Genomic DNA, 16,800 nt, shown 5'->3' with positions numbered 1-16,800 from the left:
GGGGGGGGTGTCGTCAACCTCTAAGAACCGCCCTTCACCAACATAAGTATAAGTCTCCAAAACAGTTTGAGCTGAAACAGAGCTCAAAGGCTCTAAGAGCACCTAATGCCCGCTGGGCGCTACCTGTTTATCCCGTTTTTGAGGACGAAAATTCAAAAGCGTCAGACGAAAAATCGGTCAAGCGAAAAATCGCATAAAAAAGACCGACAGGACTAATATAATTGCTACAAACTTCGTTTGAGAGCAATTAAAAACGTAATCAACGACGTCAGTAAAATTGCTCTCAAACGACAGTTGAGGGTCAATTGTGCCTTACTTCAGATAGGGAGGGGTTATAATTTCTCCGAGAGACTTAAAATGATAGTAGTAAAGCTTATTATGAATTGCTGCTATTATGAAATGAAACCAGTTTTGGCGCACTTTTGATTTGACTTTTAGAGGTGAGCTGCCGCGAATGAAGTTGGTGACTTAAATTTTGAATAAGAACAATTGAAATCGCACAAAAGTCAAGCGTAAGAAATTCTTTTTCAAAATCAGAGGGTCTGATGAAAAAGCGACTAAGTGAAAATGAGTTTATAAAAAGACTTCAAAACTTTATTATAATTGCGACAAACTTCGTTTCAGAGTTATTTAAGTTTATCGAGACTTATTTATAACTGAAGCAATTTGTTTGTTCATTTTCATCTATTAGATCACTAATATTTCTAACTATCAGTAGCACGATGTTTACTTCATTAGTTTACTTGCGATAACTCATCCATTCAGAGTCAACTTTGCTTTTCTCTGTTGCTCTTTTAGTGTGTTGTTGACTGCCAAGATTGCGCCGCTCACTTGTTCTGCCATTGTTGTTATTTGTGTTGCTGTTATTATTATTACTCCTCTGGCTGGGTGATCGACGGCTGCTGGTGCGTTTTGAATGACGTTGACTTGTCTGGTCAGATCTATTTGACACAAAATTTTGTTGTTTTACAGTTATTATATTCTAATTCATTGATTGACTGGTATGTTTTCATCCTTAATTTTTTAGTTAAAAGTCAGTCGAAGAATTGACTAACCATTTTTATTCTTGCTTACTTTTTTTTGGTGGCCCGGAAGCCCAGTTGAGTGAAGCCCTGATTGTCAACATAGTAGCATTTCCTGTCCTCAAACTTTTGATTTTGCCTATTTTTTGTGGTCATGTGGTAGGTTGGGTGATCGGAAGAAAATCAATTGTTGCGAATGAAAAAATCGCTTAAAAGTCATTGTTTTCGATATATCAAAACTCAGTGGTCGTGAGATTTTTTGGAACAAATTATTGAGAGTTCACCATGCTCGTCAAGGCGAAACCCTGAAAATTGATAGTTTCAACTTCAAATAAAGTTTTGTATCAATTTCAGATAAAGTTTTGTATCATCTCATTACTATAGAATAATACTAAACCTGAATGATTTAAAATAAGTTTTCGCTTATTTTTGCTTAAAACTTGCACATTTTCTGAAACCAATTAATCCATGATATTTCATCTTGTTTATATAACTAGGAAAAAGTTATGCTCAAGGTTCCGATATTATTTATCACTGTTTGCGAGCTATAAAAATGCAAAAAAAAAATCAGTCATGAAAAGTAAACTAGTAATCATTCCCCGTAACGAGTTGCATTATTGATTATAGCTCGACCAAACATTGGGTAACAAAAGGAAATAAAGAAAGTATTTTCTCACCTCACTGACATCTTGTAACTATAATTTCTGCAAAAATCCTTTTTGAATTTGAAAAGAAGAGAAGTCAATAATCATTAAACACATTTTTGGTGGCTCTTTGATGATCCTTGAAACACGTTTTGAGTTCACGTTTCGAATGCCAGATCCATTACGAGCGCCTACCGGTACCAAATCTTGCGAGTAAATTTTTGTAACCCCGTTTCATTTTTCCTATCTTAACACACTACGTGTGAAACCTACTTGCTTTGAGGATGGAAAGGCTGTGCCCTAAATGAAAATTCATTATTTTCAACTCCAAAGTCATTGTTTTCCACTTTTCAACTCAACATTGAAAACGGGAATGTACTTTCAGCAGCAAAATACTTTTTAAGAAAGCCCATTTTGCAAAGTTGTAGTTAGATTTCACTTAATTTGGATGCGTATATTGCGTTTTCAGGGACTGAAAGCAAAATTATTTTGAAAGGAGCAAAAATCGTTTTTAAGTGAATTAGCGCGAAAAATTAATAGATTCACAAAGTAGCACCAAGTAATTGCATAATAATTACAAAAACATTTAAGTGGTATTTTAAATGCAGTATTATCCCTCATTTTTGTAACTAATGTTTCTAAAAGTATCTTAACCATATGAAGTAGTTGTATCTTAGTACTTTCAGTTATAGATATATTATTTAGATCAGTTTTGAAATTTAAAGTCATGTTGTAAATGTGGAATACATCTCTATTTTTTGTACTTAAAGCATAAACGGCAGTTTGCTGGGAAATAGCCGCCGTTGAGGCGCTTGACGCACATCGGGATTGAAACAGAAGAATAAAAAAAGAGATAGAAACTGACAGAATTTGTTTCTTTTAGTTCAAAATCCTCTAAATCAGTATATAGTTTCAGTGCGTAGTTCAATGCGTGAAACAATTTAAAGTCAGTTCGGTTGAAACAGTGGGTGTGGCCAAACACGAGTCAAGCGTGGAAATCTTGACTTATGTAAAACGATGAGCGTTATCAAAAGGTAAAACGAATTTAAAAACATAGCATGAGAAGTCCTGACCTAGGGCATATAAGTTTGGCACTACTTAGATGCTCAATCTTGCTCTTTAACTAGTAAATGTTTATAAGATAAAAGTGCCATAAGTGAGTTCAGAAGTAATTTTTTAAGTGAAGTAAATCACACAATTGACCTAAAAGCAGAAATGACTTGACGCACGCAAATGTTTTTTTGCAAAGCAGTAGAAGTCGCTGAAGTCATTGAAAAAAAGAAACACTTCCAAGAACTCAGATCGCAAGATTCATCGACGGAGATGACAAATAAAAAACCCACGATGTTCCCAAAAAAAGCCACTATCGCTTCGCGGCTATTAAACAATTGAAAAACCGTAAAAACAGTAAAAATTCTGCTTGTGAACAAAAAAATAGCAAGATTTTGAAGTTTTGTTCAAACAGCGTTTTCCTGCTCAACACTGAAGTTACAGAGAACAAATTTCACACTGCAAAACCACTAGTTTTTTTCTCCTTACTTTCTGCTTCGGCGTGACCAAAATCTTTACTTCAATTTGACATCAAATTTTTCAAAAATGTGTGAACAGATCTCAATAAAAACATAGCTGGAAGAACTCCGGAAACGACTTGAAGAGAACCAAGAAACTATCTATTCAAAACAATAGTATCTAACTAAGCTATTCACGAGAAAAACAATTGAAGTAAAAAGTTATTAATAGGTTTTTGAACTAAAAAATTAAAAAAGAGTAACTATTTTTTTAAAATGTTACAATATCACAAAAATTCAAAGAAAAAATCAAATTGACAAATAAGAATATTAATATTGTCACAAAACAACAGGCATAATAGGCTAAACAAAAAAGTGTGTAAAAATATAGAAAACGGGAAAAACTGCCAAAATTTTTTTAAAAAAATGATAATTTCCCAATTTTTTGTCACATTTCTCAACAAAAAAGGTTATAAAACAACAAAACTGTACTCATTTAGTATCCGAAATCTCAGTAAGTAATGGGCAATTTTTTAAATCTAACTGAAGGCAGTAAAACAAAACAACCGGCGAAAAGTGGCAAAAAATCGCCTTGAATTCAGAAAATAGCTGAAGAACATAAATTGTATAAAATTCATATTTATTACCAGTAACCTGCAAACCACTATCAAACAACCATAAGAAAGATATCATTTTATAGTCAAATTTCTTAACCAGAACAATTTAAGAACAAATTTGTTGAAAAAACTGCACGTGAACAAAAAATTTCGATCGCCTATAATTTTTTTTTCAAACCTTAATTTTTCACTCTCTCCAAAATACCGTTATAAACCAAAAAAAAATCTTTTTTCACACCCTTCTTCAGTTTTGTTCAGCACCCAAACTTCTCCAAAATGTTTCACGCGTTTCAATTCCTATTTCAATTTTCACTCCAATTAAAGTGATTAAAAATAAAACATAGCCGGCAGATTGCCGGAAAATAGCCGCGATAGACGCTTGGGGCCTTCAATAAATTGAAACAACTAAAGAGATTAGATAGACAGATCGACCACCAGTCCTTTAATAGACCACTAAATTGTTTGGGTTAGCTTTGGTCTGTCATTTTTATGAGACACGAAAGCTCTAAAAGGAGAAAACCCTCATAGGGCCTTTTAAAATTAATATTCAAAATCAAAAACACAAGACTCTAATGATCAAGAAAAAGGGCATATATGTTTGGCATTTCCTAGATGCACACTATTGACGTTTAAGAAGTAAATGTTCATAAAATTTAAAATTCCATAAGTGAGTTCAGAATTCATTTTTTAGTGAGGTACGTCATTGAAAAAGTCAATTCCAAGAGGTCAGGGTAAGACGAAACAAATATCTGTTAGACGGAGTAAAAAAAAAATATCAGGACATGTCCAGAAATACAATTCAAAGAATTGAATGAAAAACTCAGCCGTATCTACTTGACCAGCAGATCAATAGAACAATGCCAGCCAGAACACAAACAAAATCATCTCAAAAAATTGAGAAACTAAAAGAATCCAAACTAAACAAAAATATACTCATTGCTAAAACTCTGGAAGCTTTTAAACCTAAGGCAAAATTTTTCCTCTTTAAAAATACCTATTTCAAAAATATGTTTAAAACCAATTTTTGTTTCTGAAATCGGTCAACTATTATATCTGCAAGACTGAAAAATATTCATTGGCCCTTGAAGATCGATTAACTCGAAAAAGAAAAAATTTAGAAAAAAAAGAAGTCAATTGCAAATTATATGAAAATGTTGCTGAAAATTGTTATATAAATATCTTCAGAATCATTTTTGTGTCTCTTGAGAATATCCAGTTACCCAACTCCAAGCTTCAAAAAGCTCATTGGCGCATAGATCGACAGGCAATAATTTTTTAGAAAAAGCTTCAAACTCCAAAAAATAGAATTTCGTTCTATTAAAATGATGAAAGCCATTGAATTGCCCCATAGCAACTATTTAATACCATACTATCAAAACCTGGATGAGATTACCTGGCTACTGAGGCAAGAAAAAATTAATAAAAAACAAATGTTTTGAAAAAATTGAAAAAAATTGCAAATTTCATCCAAAAACTTTTAAAAGTCGAAAGGTTAAGTTGTTGAAAACAGATCCATTGAAACTTAAAATTATGCAGTAATTTATTATTAGAACGTGGAAAATGTTTTCTCGCACTTGAGAATAGACGAATATCAAAAACTGACAAAAACTTTAGGAAGACTTAAAAAATTTGCAGATTTTATCAAAAAAAATTCTAAAATTTGAGACATTGAAATGTTAAAAACCATTCCATTGTTACTAGAAACTATGCAGTGCCCTATTAACAAACCTCAAAGAAGGTTGCATGTCCCTGAAAATGGAAAAACTGAAAATAATGACGAAAATTTTCAAAAACCTGAAAATGCGAATTTTGTCAAAAAAAAAATCGCTAAAATTTGTGATAATCAAAAGTTGAAACCTATTCCATCACGACTAAAAAAATTTCAGTCACTTATTATGCAACCCTTGATGATGTTTCCTGGCCCCTGGGACTCAAACAACTTGAATAATGACAATAAATGTCAAAAAATAGGAAAAAAATTGCAAGTTTTGTCAAAAAATTCCAAAACTCATGACGGCAAAACCATGAAAACCATTCCATTACCACTAGAAACTATGCAGTAATCTATCATCAAACCCTTTATCAAAACCTAGAGGAAGTTTCTAACACCTCGGGCTAAAAAAAAACTCAAAAGAAGACAAAAAACATAGCTCATAAAATGGCCATAACAAGCAATTTTTCTCGCAAAAGGCCTTCATCAATTTTTGAAAACTCCATTCCATTACCACTAGAAACTATGCAGTAATCTATCATCAAACCCTTTATCAAAACCTAGAGGAAGTTTCTTGACACCTCGGGCTAAAAAAACTCAAAAAAAGACAAAAAACATAGCTCATAAAATGGCCATAACAAGCAATTTTTCTCGCAAAAGGCCTTCATCAATTTTTGAAAACTTCAACCTAAGACTAATCAAAACGAAAAATCAAAAAAAATGAAAAATTGCACTATTTTGAGCCCAAAAACTCCTAAAAATGACCTTTTAAATTAAGGCCATCCCAGCAGCTGCACCACTATAAGCATTTGAAAGACTACTAAGACCCACTTTGGGCCTCTAATGAAACTTAATGCCCGCTGGGATTTACCTGTTTATCCCGTTTTGAAAAATTAAACTCATTGAAAAATGTGTGAACACATCTTAAAAAAACACAGCGCACCAATACAATTCAAATTCTTTGACTTGTTAAAAAACAATTTAGGAGCGCTATAATAGCCGCCTGGAATTGAGGACGCGGCTATTAATAAAGGACTTCTCCAATACTCCTCTTCGAGGCTTAAAAAGACACCATCCCAATACAATTCAAACTCCACGAATTGTAAAAGGGAGAGTGCCTATATGATAGACAATGAAAGGTTGATGGCGGCTATTAAATTTGTTTACTAGAATGCGAAATCTAGTATTTCACGCTCTTTGCAAAAAAATACTTCTGATAAAATTTGTTGGGCTTAAATTAATTTTCCAAATTCGCTTCCATTTTGTGCAATGCCTTAAAGCCGAACGTAACTACTAATTACATTTCTTTGGAAGTATTGTCCGTTTTAGGCTTTTTGGTTGGCGTGTTGGAACTATTTACCCGTTATTTAAGTGCTTTCAATATCTCGGTAGACTCTCAATATCTCTCTCAATAGATTCTACCATGCCAAATTTTCTGATATATAGTGCCAGATTTTAAAATTGCTGGCATTTTAGAACATGCAATGTGTTAAAGTCAGTTCGAAATTCTGACTAATATCTCGAACCACTACGCGGTTCACTATTAATGGCAGATTTTGTCAGTGATTTCATTCGAGTCACGTAATCTGTACATCCAGCTATTTTGACGATGCTATCTTTGTAATGGAATGAGATAAGAATGGTTATAACTCACTGGGTTATAACTCAACCTCAGTGGATGCAAACTAGTGTTTATTTGGTTGATACATTAGAAATCCCAGAGCTAATTTTGCGACTTAATTCACTACGCCCGTCTAACGTCTTCGATTTAGCTATTCATGATTAAAAACATCACGACAAAATTTCTGGGAAGGTAACGCAAACCCCTCTCCCGACAATAAATTTTGAGTACTATTTCCTCTACTTCCCCTCGGTGTACAATTAGTACCGTGGTCTTTCTTTCATTTTCTTAGTTATCTTTGCCTATAAAGAGCACTGACCTTGACCTATGGTGATCTGGATTGCTGAGATTTGACCTCTGAGAATTAGCGGGACTTCTGACACTGCCACTGTTTACAACCTGAAAGCAAAAGCAGTTCTTATGTTTAGCTCATGGCCTGATTTTTGGCAGCTAACCCGTAGAAAAGAAACTTGAGGTCTCGTGAAGTCAGCTGAACGGGGACCAAGTCCTTTTTATATTTCCTTTTTCATCAAAATTTTTTCTTAATTTAACCTAAACCTCGCAGAATTTCAGTCGTGTAATTTTTTATTTTAACGTCAGAGTCATTTAATTTTTTTATTTTAACTTCCTTATTTTAATTAAATGTAGCTCAAGATCTTATGTTTTGTCATACGATTCGTTCTTCTTTTAAAATATCTTCTGTTACTTTTTCAGTAACGACACAACTTTAATAGTGTAAATATTTGTTAATTTGAAACACTAATTGAGGCTCTTAAGAAACTTCAATGCTGATTTAGCACTTTCTTTGTTGGCATGAAAATAGACTCTATAGCCGTACCAAGAGTAGTATAATTTGGTGTTACTTTTAAAAATCTTTACCTGAGGTGATTGTTTCATGTGTGTCAAAGTTCCCTTATTTCGATCGGATAGATTTGGGCTCGGGTGGTTCGTTCTCTTCGATGCCCTCTCACCTCGGTCGACCATCGACTGAGGGTGTTTCTGACTGTTGAGGCTTTTGTTTTGATTAGTATTACTGCTTCCGCTCTTATTGTAGTTTTTGTCTGAATTTTGGGTTGTGGTATCACTGTCTTTGATCTCAACCATTGGGGTGGTAGGAGGTTTCTAGTGAAATTTGACATGGGAAACATTTAGGTTCAAATTATTTCGCTGTTTTGGATATTTTGCCGCTGGCCTGTTCGAATACATCTGGCACTCTTTGCAAATTTATCCGCAATGACGTTTTAAAATAAAATTTTTGACAAGAACATATAACATCTACTCCATAGAATGAGAATACTTTATCCAGTTCACGGCCCTAACTAATCAAGGTGCCCGATAATGAACTTGGAACAGAAGCGTACAGAACCATTCAGAAACTAAACGCATAAATCAAAAGTTTTTCTCACCCTGTAAATCATCTGCCTATGGAAACCAGGTAAGCCAGCAATCAATATTTTAAAATAAATTTATGGTAGATTTCGCTAATGGAAATCTCATCGATAACTACAAGAGAAAACAATATCTGAATTTTAATCCAATGGCATTAAGAAACATACCCGGCAGATTGCCGGAAAATAGCCGCCGTTGATTCCAATAAGCATGATTGGGATTGAACGAATAGAAGATATTGAAAAAAAAAGATTTTTGTACAAAAACATTTTTTAAGTCCGATTTATTTTGATGGCATTTCGTAGTTGAACATACTTCTGTTTCTTAGAAGGAGGCTACAGGGGCTACTATCAATACCAATAAGCATTAGAGAGAGGTAACTAATACTTATAGGAACGACGTTTAAATAGCGGGCATCTAAAATTGGGCTTTATGGGTTTATCTCGTTTCTATTTCTGACTTCAATTTTTATACTGACTCTTCATTTTGAATTGCTTTGCTGAGCAACTGATGTTCAAAATCACTTTTAGCAGAATGAGAGAAGTCAAAAAGAAACTAGCCTAGAGAAGTCAAAAAGATTTCACGCAAAATATTGTATTGAAAAAGCGGCAAAATGAGGGATAGCGAAACATTTTTTTGTTCGACGAAGTCAAAAACATAGCAGGACAAGTCCTGACGTACAATTCAAAGAACTTTCTTTGACTAAACAGAAAACTAGACATAGAACGGACTATGAATGGATTGGGAAAACCATTTAGAAAATAATCCGATCCGAAAAATCGAAAAAACAGTAAAAAATCAAAGTGAAATTGCCGCATGTGAACAAAAGACCACTAGCGAGAGAGCGAATTTTTCTTCAAACACTGTTTTCTCACTCTACTTTAAATTTAGAGCGCAAAAATTTCACGCCGCAAAATCACTCGCTTTTTCGCTCTACTTCCTGTTTCGGCGTGACCAAAATCACTACTCCAATTTGACTTCAAAAATCATGAAAATGTGTGAACAGATCTTAAAAAAAAGACAGCGCCCCAATAAAATTCAAATTCTTTGAATTGTAAAAAAAGATAGGAGTGCTATAATAGCCGGCTGAGAAGATGAGGGCGGCTATTAAACATAAGAGTATCGGCGAGCTAATTGCTCTCAAATGAATAGGGGATTCTAGATTGTTTGTAGCCTGGTTCATGCTTTTGGTGGGAATTCGTAGGGAGTATCTTGGGGCAAGAAGTTTATTCAGGGCTTCAAATAACCTCAATAGCTGTTGATTGAACTGCAAAGTGGCAAAACATGCTCATTTCGCTCTACTCGAAATATACCGACGGTCAAAAGCAACAAAAAAAACAGAAACAGTTTTGACGTCCCAATATTGTGCCAAAGATTACTATGTTTTCGGTTTTAATGTTTTTGTGTATATGTACTAACACATTCCACTATTTTCCATTTTTACTATCTTAATACAATTGAAAAGAACTCAATTTAAACAGCGTCCACTAATCGGCGTGTCCTTAGATAGTTTTTTTCAATGGTTGGTTATGACCATTTACTTGTGGAATATACTAACTATACACCGCTTTCCCCTTTCATAGGAAAGTATTATGACATTTCAAAACAGTTATGTTGTATTCAATTTGCGATTACAATTTGTTAATTTTAAATACCCAATAAAATGTCGTCTTTTACATTTGAACGTCTTTTACCTTTTGTGGTATTTAAGCGTAATTGCGCTTTATAGATCGCTAGTCATTTTTTCTGAAAGTTGCCTTAATTTCGGTACTCGTAAACTGTTGGTTGCATTGAACACCTAACGGCCCAGAAAGGGGGCTAAAGATGCCGGAATGTTGAGATTTGGATCATTTAGAGAGTTTTGCAAAATTTTACCAAGCTCATAAAAAGTTTTGTGTACTGAGTCAAAGATAATTTTTTCACGTAACAAAATCGAAAGTGTTACGTGAGCGGCATTATTGGATCTGATTCAGCATCCAAGTATGATGTATTTAGCTAGTTAAAAAGAACACTTACTTTTTCGGAAGCAAATGGCAGAAGCAGAGCTAGTCGACTAGCATTAGCCGAATTGCTCTAAAAAACTAACGAGTGGTTGACTTCGTTAGTGGCTAGCTGCGGCTTAGGGCGGCTAGTTTTAGGTTAATTGAGTTGGATCGGGTGGGTTGAGCATGGTTGAGGGTGTGTGGGTAGTGAGCGCAGGTGAGTAAAAACGTGTGGGTAAAAGCGCAGCTGCTAACAAATGGGATGAGGAGGATTGGAGGCGGCGGTGAACGGGCGCTGGTGGTTAAGTGGGTAGAGTTAGGGGGTGGGGGTTAAGCATAAGGGGGGTCAATCTCTAAGAATCACTCCTTCCACCGTGAATTAATGTCTCTTAAACAGTTTAATCACATACTGAGAGACTCTTGAGCTGAAAAGCTTTAAGAGAATTTAATGAACTACGGGCTCCAATTGTTCATCCTGTTATTGAGGTTCAAAAAGTCAAATATCCAGACGAAAAATCGACCAGACGTAAAATTAGTAGTACAAAATTTTCAAAAGACCAGCATGACTGTTATAATTGCGACATTTTCTAGAGGAGTTACACATAAAGAAAAAAATTGTTAATTCCTTTGAGTATGAACTATAGAATACAGAACATAGTTTAAAGGCAATGTAGTGTTAAGAAATATAAATGAAACAAATGTCACATATTGTGAAAGTTTGAAATTGTATTAAATTTACAATGTGTTAAATATCGACAAATTAAGTGAGATGCATTATAATTTTGAGAAAAACTTTTGAAAATGCTAATTCTACAATTAAAATTTTCGAGAAAATAGAAAAGTTTAAAAAATGCTAATCCTCCAATTAACATTTCTTAGAAGAATAAATAACGCCCTAAACTAAGTCAAATTAAGATTGAACTTGAAAGATTTGAGATAGGAATTCAATTCAGAAACCGTTGGGTCTTTTAGAAACTCATTCCAGAAATGATTTTTTATTGTAGTTTTGAGAGCCCGCTTTTTAGGGATATTCCGCCTCAAGGCGAGATGTAAATCGCTATACCAGTCAATTGCTTTTTTTGTAAAACAGTTTTGCATTATATTTGCATTATATTTGTCATTCATTTTAGCACTAAGGGTCGCTAACTTGAGTTCATCGAAAATTGGTAGATCTGCTTTTAGAAGCTTTTTGAAATATATAACCCGATACTTTATGAGGTATTCTACTGGTAAGATTTTGTGCTTGATCTTGAGATCAGTGGTCCTGTCAAATTTGATTCTATTGAAACATGCATTTATTCCCCAGTTCAGTTGTTTATTTAGAGTAACTCGAAATGATTCTTTAAGACCTGAGAACAGAACAATTGGGTAATGCAGATGACTTAAAACAAGAGCGTTCAGTAAAGCAGATCTAGATTTTTCTGGAAATGTATTTTTGATGGAGTTAACGTTCTTTATGCCAACAGCCATTTTTCTTAGTACATTTTTTTTATTTCTTCATCGAAAGAAAGATTACAGTCAACATGAACTCCCAAGTATTTCACAACTTTTTTCTCGAGAACTGTACATCCGTTAATAACTATTTGTTCGATTTTGTTCTTTTTAGGGGCTCCAAAAATAATGAATTCGGTTTTGCTTTAAGAATTCGGTCTGAAGTCGCTGAAACAAATTGGGCGGCGCCATTTTTAGAGAGGCATTTTTATGTGAGCAACTCTTTCATTATACATAACAATTTTAGGTGTCTTTTATTACCTAGTCATTCTCCTTAGCTAAAGCTTCATCTGCCCAGCTTTATTGACTTTGAAAATTACAGCTCCAATCGTACCTATATTAAGCTTATCGTATGTTCTATTTTCCTTTGACTTTACTTTGAATATTCTATCATCTCTTTCACACTTATTTTCTGAAGCACAGGAATGAATTTTTGCTTTATCATTTCTAAAAACAAATTTTAATCCAACCTTGTTTTTGGGTTGTTCCGTGATCACTTTCTCATTCCACGACTTCTGCTCTTTCGCCAAGTGCTGGTAGTAGGGATTCTGTGACTTGGCGTTCCCATCCTCAATCGCCTAAAGTGAGAAAAGATAGAATACGAATCCCGCACAAGATTTCACATAATCGAAGAGCAATTCCTTATCTTTGCTGGTACCGCTTTAAGAGCTATTTGAGCAAATTCGAGCTCGATTGATTGTATTAGGCGAACGCAAAGGAAGCCGAAGTAAAAGTAAGCCGACAGAAAAACAAGCCGAAAGTTATGTAATAGTTATGTAATCCATCAGAAATAATGCATTGTTAGCCGTTACAATCAATACTGCGCGTAGTATTATAGTGCATAATGTATTCCAATGCACCAAAGAAACAAAAATGCGTCAATTTTTAGACATCTAGTGGGTACGGGCCTCAGCAGACCGCTATCCATGGCCATGCCTCTCATTCTCTGTGGGATGTAATCCGGAAATCGCGCGCCCACCGGCCCGCCAGGGGCAACTTAAAATACGGGTATCCCAAAATTTTTCGTCTTCTTTGACCTCGTTTTCAAAATTCGGCTAGCTTGCCTATCGGCTTGCTTGACCACCACCATTGTATTAGGCTTCCGATGGCATTATAAGTTATTAAGTTTCCAATTTCAACTTCCATACAACTGATTTCAATCAATTTGAGAGTTGATTTCTCGCAAATGCTGATTAATACAGGTACTATCAAAACAATGCACAAATATTTAGTGATGAAAAAAGGAGAACCAAATTTGATGAACCATTTTGAATGATGATATTGCCTTTATAAAGCAAAAGCTGCGTCGTTTTAACTTGAAGTTGATGTACAAACGCATATTATTTAACTCTGTCTTGTAAATATTTACTTATGAAGCTCTAAAACTTCATTGTAGGTAGAGTTGTTAACATGAAATGTAGCGAAGACCTTAGCAGTTTTCCCGTCCTTTTTGGGCAAACAGAGCCCACAACAGAAGCAGAAACAGAAGTAGCAACAGCAACAGAAACAACAGCCAGTCAGCAAAAACAGCATCACTGTTGTGAATTTGTACCCCGCTGACCTGCAAAATAACAGCTGTCTATAATCAGAAAAAAACCCTAGTCTAGAACAAAAATTAATCGTGCAATATTTTTGCAGAAAAAGGTAATCTTGCAAGATTAACTTTTGTTTTCGACTCGAGAGAAGACATTTTTTGTGAGCAGTTTTGCCGGAAATATTATAGAGGGAGAATCGATAATTTAAATGTTTATTATAACGAAGTCCTTATGAAGCTCCGTTTCCGATGCACTTGCTAAATCTATTTGGATAACAGTTGTTCACGAACCGGCCACCTGGTTTGCTCTGTTAATTCATCACCAAAAAAACTCAGGCCTAAAACCTCAGAATGTGTTATTGATTCTGATGGAGAAATAGAAGCAGTTTCACGATCCCAGCACTTTGGAGCACATTTGTCTACCCTGAATTTCCGTCAATCTTCTTTTTTCACGATAAGATTTTCCAATTTAAATGAGTTTTTTGAAAGCTGTTTTTAAGGACAGCTTTGAAGCTTGTGAAAAATTTAATGGTTGGTTGATATGGATTAGCGTTGTCCGGGTCGAGTATTTCCGCTAAAATTAGAATAGTTTTTGCTAATTAAGAGTGCGAAGAGTGGAGATTCAAGCGTGTTTGTTTCAATCGCCGAGGTGTAAACGCTAAAAATCGCTACCAGGAAAATGCGGTGAAAAAAATTCACCGCTGATAATAGCAAATTTTACAAGAATTTGTTCCAAATCTTACAAAAATTCGCCGCAAATGTTACAAAAATTCGCCGCAAATGTTACACTAATTCACTGCTTTCAACGCATTCATCGCTAAAGAACACGGGAACTTTGCTGTGAAAAATTTTTTTTGCGCCGCTTTTCACCGCAATTCTTACATTTTCCTTTGATAAAACTTCGACCCGGGACGTTACACTTTTATGCTCTTTTCCGGAATCGATAAGAGTCAATTAGGCATTAAACCCCGGGCCCTGTTAATGGGGGGGGGGGGGTAGAGTTAAGGGTGAAAACTCGACACGGGCAACTAACCTTTTGGTGAGGTATCTCTCCACTTTATTGAATCCGACCAACTCCCCCACGTGGATTCCGAGACTGCCGAATTTGTCATACACCTCTTTCTGTGCAAACATTTTTTACAAGTTTGGTAAACATTTTTCTAAGACCTATATCATCGAACATAATATATCATCGAACATAACCGACTAACGTCGGGCAAATTGCTTTCAAACGACCGGTGAGCGGTTGGCTTCGTCAGTAGCTAGCCACGGTTTAGTGAGGCTAGCTATCTTTAGCATAATTGAAGGGGCGGTGCGGGGGGGGGGTGTAGGGGCAACAGTGTGTGAGGGGGGTGAGAGGTGCTGTGTGTGTGTGTGTGTGTGTGTGTGTGTGTGTGTGAATGGGGTGGGGGGGTTGTTGTGTGGGGAGGGTAACCTTGAAAAACCGCCCTTCACACCATATAAATAAGTCTCCAAAACGGTTCATGTTAATCGCATACTTGGAGACTAGTGAGCTGAAAGGCTCTTAGAGAACCTAATGCCCTCTGGAAGCTACCTGTTACGAAAAGTCAAATGAGTCAGACGAAAAATCGGTCAAGCGAAAAATTGCATTAAAAAAGACCGACAGGACTATTATAATTGCTACAAACTTCGTTTGAGAGCAAATAATAAATTCTGAACGTAGCACAAAACCTTTTTATTGAATCTAATTTAAATCTTCTCTATGAGGTCTTTCTGGGTTACCATTTCCTGAGATGTACTTCTTGTTATATTCCCTACAAGTAGTAATTATGATGTTGATTGTTTGATTTTACTGTTGCTGGATAATTCAATTCAACTCCAAACAATCATACCACTATATGTTTTAACGGTTTGTGCCAAGGTTGAATTTCCGTCCCCTTAGTGATTCATTGTACTTTCTTGTTTTGTATTTTTGCTATCGATTGTTAGGTACTAAATAATTGATCCTGGTTGAGCCGGGAAGGGGGTGCGGTTAGGAGGGTATACTAAAACAGAAAATCATGCCACGATTAACTAATGATTTGTAGGATGTCAAGAAATGTTGTCTCGACTAATTTCTTTTATATAGGCTTCTACGCAAGATTAGAGGGTTAATGCGTGAAGCATAATTGTTTGAAAAGGACAAAAAGCCCTCTACCAACGGACCGGTGAGTAGATCTGATATATTTTTTATAAACAAAACCAACAACAGTTGGAAAAAACCACGCACAAACGACTGGCGTAGAACGGGCTTTTGGTTTAACTAACCAAAGCATGCTGAAATGAGGCAATAGTTCAAATATTACCCAAAAAAATTGCAAAAAATTGTCTCTTGATCGATTTTGTTGGAAAACACTTAGATGCTACAAAGTATGTTGAAAATATTGACTAACGGGACCTAAAATCATGCCACAAACTTTTTTGTAGGCAACTTAACAACATCGAGAATAAAACCCACTTTCTAATCTTCAAACGAATTTTGTCAAGTGTTGCTCATAATGTGTTGTTCAGTGTAAAAAAGAATACTTTTTGTGAACGAAAAATTTTTTAGATCATGACTCAAAACTTTCAATTATACTGTTAACGACAAAATTGAGCCGTGGGAACTCAATTTTTGTTGCCTTTTGTTTGCTACATGTGCTCACCAAAACTGTTTTGAGGCGACAGTTTCTTTGGTGTGAAAATCGGTTCTTGATCTAAAACGTTTTACCCCTCACACCAACACACCCGCAGTCCACCCTCCTCCAGCTGGCCGTTTGGATCCACTCTTGTCCATCCCGTCAACACTACCAACACCTCTCCCATTGCTTGAACCCCCTTCCCCACAACCGACCCCGATTCACCCTCACTTAATGCTAGCATCTCAAAGCCCCAGCTGGGTACTACCAAGGCCAACCGCTCGCCGGTTGTTTGAGAGTAGATCACGCAAACTTTTGACATAAAAGGCATGCACAGCTACTATAATTTTTTCATTCCGTTCGAGGTCGATCAAACATTGTGCTTGGATTAAGCCTCCAGTTTTTCCACTGATTATTTTATGAATACCAAAAAACGTTAGTTAATACAAGTGGACAGTTAGAATGCTTGTTTTTTCCCCAAGTTTCAATAAAACTTAATTTTTTATCGTATATTGCTCATTAATCGAGTGCCGCCTTTAGTTAAATTGGACAAACATAACTTTGATCGAATGTTGCGTCGAATTGGTTGTTGAGCTACTGACGAGCTATAACTACAGTAGTAGACAGATTGTACTTAGGGAGGCTAGCACTAAGGGATACAAT

The 16,800-nt window shown here is 35.5% G+C and overlaps 1 protein-coding gene across 1 annotated transcript; it reads right to left on the bottom strand.

Moving 5' to 3' along the window:
- Nucleotides 1-370: 370 nt before the first annotated feature.
- On the bottom strand, nt 371-14,704 carry LOC142338548 (uncharacterized). Its single transcript, XM_075388337.1, has 6 exons — nt 14,553-14,704; nt 13,414-13,546; nt 12,456-12,563; nt 8,003-8,245; nt 7,443-7,522; nt 371-941 (listed from the first exon to the last, which is right to left on the bottom strand). Exons 1-6 carry the CDS (start codon nt 14,651-14,653, stop codon nt 740-742), a joined length of 867 nt encoding a protein of 288 aa, XP_075244452.1. The 5' UTR covers nt 14,654-14,704; the 3' UTR covers nt 371-739.
- Between the last annotated feature and the right edge of the window lie 2,096 nt (nt 14,705-16,800).

The sequence above is a fragment of the Convolutriloba macropyga genome, chromosome 4 (assembly GCF_964194025.1).
Source record: "Convolutriloba macropyga chromosome 4, txConMacr16.3, whole genome shotgun sequence".
NCBI lineage: Eukaryota > Metazoa > Xenacoelomorpha > Acoela > Convolutidae > Convolutriloba > Convolutriloba macropyga.
The sequence above is the reverse complement of the archived record's forward strand: the minus strand, read 5'-3'. Positions and strand labels throughout refer to the sequence as shown.

Excerpts from the sequence above, each read along its gene's own strand:
- LOC142338548 (XM_075388337.1), bottom strand. The coding sequence starts at position 14,653 with ATGTTTGCACAGAAAGAGGTGTATGACAAATTCGGCAGTCTCGGAATC. Across the intron at positions 12,564-13,413 it reads AGGACGGGAAAACTGCTAAG|GCGATTGAGGATGGGAACGC; the intron begins GTCTTCGCTACA and ends TTCTCACTTTAG. Across the intron at positions 942-7,442 it reads CCAGATCACCATAGGTCAAG|ATCTGACCAGACAAGTCAAC; the intron begins GTCAGTGCTCTT and ends TGTGTCAAATAG.